General features: G+C 34.0%; 1 protein-coding gene across 1 annotated transcript; it reads right to left on the minus strand.

Moving 5' to 3' along the window:
- Positions 1 to 1,506: 1,506 nt before the first annotated feature.
- On the minus strand, positions 1,507 to 2,771 carry LOC110035458. Its single transcript, XM_020739689.1, has 3 exons — positions 2,589 to 2,771; positions 2,366 to 2,485; positions 1,507 to 2,188 (listed from the first exon to the last, which is right to left on the minus strand). The coding sequence occupies exons 1-3, from the start codon at positions 2,616 to 2,618 to the stop codon at positions 1,874 to 1,876; spliced, it is 465 nt and encodes a 154-aa protein (XP_020595348.1). The 5' UTR covers positions 2,619 to 2,771; the 3' UTR covers positions 1,507 to 1,873.
- Positions 2,772 to 3,156: the final 385 nt, after the last annotated feature.

Genomic DNA, 3,156 nt, shown 5'->3' on the forward strand with positions numbered 1-3,156 from the left:
CACATTGGGCCATTAAAACACTTTTGGAGGTTTTGGATTGTCAATTTAATGGTCAAATGGACACAAAATTTGATATTTTTATAGTTAAATTCAGTGTATGGACAAGAGGAATCTAATAAACCTAAGCTCGCTAAATACCAAGCTAACTAGGGCACTCAAGAATACGATGAAGAGCACAAAGAGCATCAACAACAAGCTAAGATACAAGAGCGTTCTTAGGCCCTATGGAGCTCCAAGCGTAAGGTGGTCATTATTGCAAACAACTGCCCTCCTCTTCAAAAGTCTGAAACTGAGTATTCTGACATTTAGATCAAGATTTAATTAGATTTGAGGTCTAAACTTCCTATGCGCTCAAGCCCTCCCTCCCAGTTAATCACTTCTCAAGCTCACATGCAAGAGCGCTCTTTATTAACAATGGTTATGTTGTGCTTTGAGTGTTAAGTTGAGGATTACATCTATTTGAACTTTCATATTAATTTTGGATGGAGATTACTTCTATTAGAAGACCTACAAATATTCACCCCAGGTTTATAATTATCTCTTGGACAACGTAACCCATAGATGCTGACAAGAATCATCCTGTCAGGTTCGGTTGACTCTCCTCTGACTAAGTTGATCAGGGATCACAATGACCCGGAATGACGGAACCGTAAGATATTGATCGAGTTTCATTTTTATTTCGCCGCCATCAATTTTAAGCTTCAAGTGATATATTTTACTACTTAAAATCATATATTGCTGCTATTATATATATTAAATATTTATTTAATAATGATTAGCATTAATCAAAAGTACTCTCTCATTATCGAGAGGGGTAATTAATTATAGGAGCTTGCGCCTATAAAAAACTCTGAACCCAAAATAAAAAATTAATCACAAAATGAGGATGAAATCTCAAGTAATATCGTATCTACTTTCCAATCTGCATTCTAAAATTTGACCATCTAAAACTCTCTCAACAAAATAAAAATTAAAAATACAGAGTTTTTTGAAGCACGGTTAAATTTGTCAGAGTCCACAACATCACTATTCATTGGTTGAAGTTTATCTTTTTTAAGTTACTAGAGATATTGAAATATTAGATATTCTCGAAGCACCACTACTTGAAACCATGCATGCAATGAGTTGTTAATCTAATTCAATTAAATTTGTTGATCATTAAATATAGTTGATAGTGTAATTCGAAAAAGAATTTGTTGATCATTAAACATAAATGGTAGTTTACTTCAAAAAAGAATCATTCCATAAAATCTAAATTCTTTTCTCTCAAGGACATGAGCAGTCTCATCAATTTGAATTGCAAATTGCATATTGCCAATATACAAAGAAAGAATAATATTGTCAAAACCACCCACCCACCATGCATGACAAACTCACATTCACATCACTAGAAAAAAAAAATCATAATGTTTAATCCAAAAAGATGCATTTTTTCTAATATGCAATCTAAAAATTATTAATACATTGCAATTAAATATATGCAAAATTCAATCATAAAATTTGGCCACAACTTTCAAGTTCTTTATCAACTAAACAAGTAGAATCCTTAACAGACAACTCAAAAATTTTCACTGGATTCAAAATACAATTGGAGCTAGTCTTCCAGTAGAAGACCAAAGGAACTGCACTAGCAACTCCACTAAACCAAAACATGGAATGCCCTTCACAAATTAGCCTACCAACATGTCTTAGATATCCTCCTTACCAAAAGCTCACTCTGATCACATATAGTTGGCTCCATTCCCTGCTCCCCAACAAAACCAGAACTTTAGCGCTGGATTCTGGAGAATAAGATTTAATCACTGGCCAACAAAAACTCTCACTACTTAATTTTTAACGGATCCCACAAATGCTGCAAGCTGGCGTTCGATCATCAGCGCAATATTTCGGGTAGGAAAAGATAACGAAATCGAGAGTCGTAAGGGATTACTCCGCAACTGCGAGAGCCCAACAAGCTGTATTTTCTCTGGGAGATGCATTGTTCTACAAAGCCTGCTTGTTGCTGAGTCAAGAATCCAGATATCCAGATTGGTAAGTTTGATTCATCAACAAATCCTCGAGTGAAAGCGTGGAGCATCTTTGGGATGAGAAGCTTCCTTTTGTTGCTCATCCCTACGGAAGCACGAATGAAGTCGCGCTGAGCTTGTTGGAGCTCTTCCTTCACATTTCCTGCACTGTAAACTTTTACCTGCGAGTCCAATGCTAATACACTTTTATTTTTCAAAACATTGACTGACTAAAGTATTCCTAACAACATTTATCTACAGCTTCTAATATGCAAAGTGGATACAGGTATTTCTTTTCAAATTTTAAAAATAATTAAAATATATATATATAGAAATGGATAGAGGTGAAGCAATATTACTGCAGGAGAAGAGAATGTTCCACAGCTTAGTGCAAATGTAACTAACGGCTCATACGTATCGATCGAACACCTCTTCTGCTCCTCAGATAGTTTCAACTTCTGAAGTGCAAGAAGTAACGCCTACGCAAAGCAATAAAAGTAGCCAACAATTTCAATTAAAATATCCTTATAAAATTATCACATAAAAAAGGGGTCTGCACAATCTATAGAGCATGTGCTTTACTGTTTGTGGCCTATGGATGGGTGGCTTCATCTTCAATACAACATACTCAATGCAAGCAGCACTGTATGAGTGACCTCCCACTATGTATGCAGCCTGTGAGGAACAAATATGATTAAAAATACTTCATACAACAGCTGAAAGTATCCAAAACAAAAACTAAAACACAAATTTGAGTAACAGTGAAAAATCTGTCAATGAGTGGGATGAAGTGTAATAATGATAATAAGAAGGGGCATTTATATGCATGCCACTCAATTTATATGTTTTTACGTATAAGTTTACTTATTACATTTATATACTCCAATTCTTTCATATCACATCAAAAATATCACTTCTTTAACGTTATAAAGTGGAATATACCTTTTTATGCATGAGTAAGATGATATATATTTAAAAATTGAAGTTTAGGCGTTAACTATGTAAATACATAGAAATATGTGGTATGTATACAAGTCTTATTAATAAAAATCATTAAAAAGGTAGAATTATCTACATCTGAATCGCCACACTATTTCATGAAAAATAATTTTTCCAGTATTTTACTGCCAAGTACGCCGATTTTTTTTTT

This window comes from Phalaenopsis equestris, unplaced genomic scaffold (genome assembly GCF_001263595.1).
Source record: "Phalaenopsis equestris unplaced genomic scaffold, ASM126359v1 Scaffold197781, whole genome shotgun sequence".
NCBI classification, from domain to species: domain Eukaryota; kingdom Viridiplantae; phylum Streptophyta; class Magnoliopsida; order Asparagales; family Orchidaceae; genus Phalaenopsis; species Phalaenopsis equestris.

Excerpts from the sequence above, each read along its gene's own strand:
- LOC110035458 (XM_020739689.1), bottom strand. The coding sequence starts at position 2,618 with ATGAAGCCACCCATCCATAGGCCACAAACA. Across the intron at positions 2,486-2,588 it reads CCATCCATAGGCCACAAACA|GCGTTACTTCTTGCACTTCA; the intron begins GTAAAGCACATG and ends TGCTTTGCGTAG. Across the intron at positions 2,189-2,365 it reads GAACATTCTCTTCTCCTGCA|GTAAAAGTTTACAGTGCAGG; the intron begins GTAATATTGCTT and ends TTGGACTCGCAG.